At 32.9% G+C, this 571-nt stretch overlaps 1 protein-coding gene across 1 annotated transcript in view; it reads left to right on the top strand.

Moving 5' to 3' along the window:
- Nucleotides 1-418, top strand: part of LOC108577069 (WW domain-binding protein 11-like) — a 2,427-nt gene extending 2,009 nt beyond the window's left edge. Inside the window, exon 7 of the mRNA XM_017940167.1 lies at nucleotides 1-418. This exon is cut by the window's left edge and continues 25 nt beyond it. Coding sequence (XP_017795656.1) covers nucleotides 1-418 — 418 coding nt within the window.
- The last annotated feature ends 153 nt before the right edge of the window (nucleotides 419-571 follow it).

Raw genomic sequence — 571 nt, 5'->3', positions numbered from 1 at the left:
GTTGAGACCTGGTCCACCCAGTATGCCTAGAATGCCTCCTCCACAAATGCAAATGCCAAATCTATCAAATATGACAAATATAGGAAATCCTCAAATGCAGACACAATCTGGAACAGGATCACAGCCCAAAACACCTAATGTTTTATCTGCTGCACCTCAATTAATTAATAGGAAAGACAAGGATGGAAAAAGTAGTACAACTATTGAAGCAAAGCCACAAATTAGAAATTTGGCAGCTGATGTTACAAGATTTTTACCTACCTCTCTTCGTGTGAAAAGAGATGACAAGAAAAAACCAAGTACTTTATCCAGACTTACAGAGAGAATACCAGAAGCACAACCTATACGAACTACTCAACCTAAAACTAAAGATGATGCATATATGCAGTTTATGCAAGAAATGGAAGGATTACTATAAATTCTTATTACATTGTAACACAATTTTATTCGGATAGAAAACAATTAAATCTTGTAAAATACGTTGTGATTGTTATTACTATAATGAAATAACTAATATATATGTATATATTCCTGAATTTTAAATCCTCTAATTGTATCAATTTTATGTGCC

The sequence above is a fragment of the Habropoda laboriosa genome, unplaced genomic scaffold (genome assembly GCF_001263275.1).
Source record: "Habropoda laboriosa isolate 0110345459 unplaced genomic scaffold, ASM126327v1 scaffold486, whole genome shotgun sequence".
Taxonomy (NCBI): Eukaryota; Metazoa; Arthropoda; class Insecta; order Hymenoptera; family Apidae; genus Habropoda; species Habropoda laboriosa.
The sequence above is the reverse complement of the archived record's forward strand: the minus strand, read 5'-3'. Positions and strand labels throughout refer to the sequence as shown.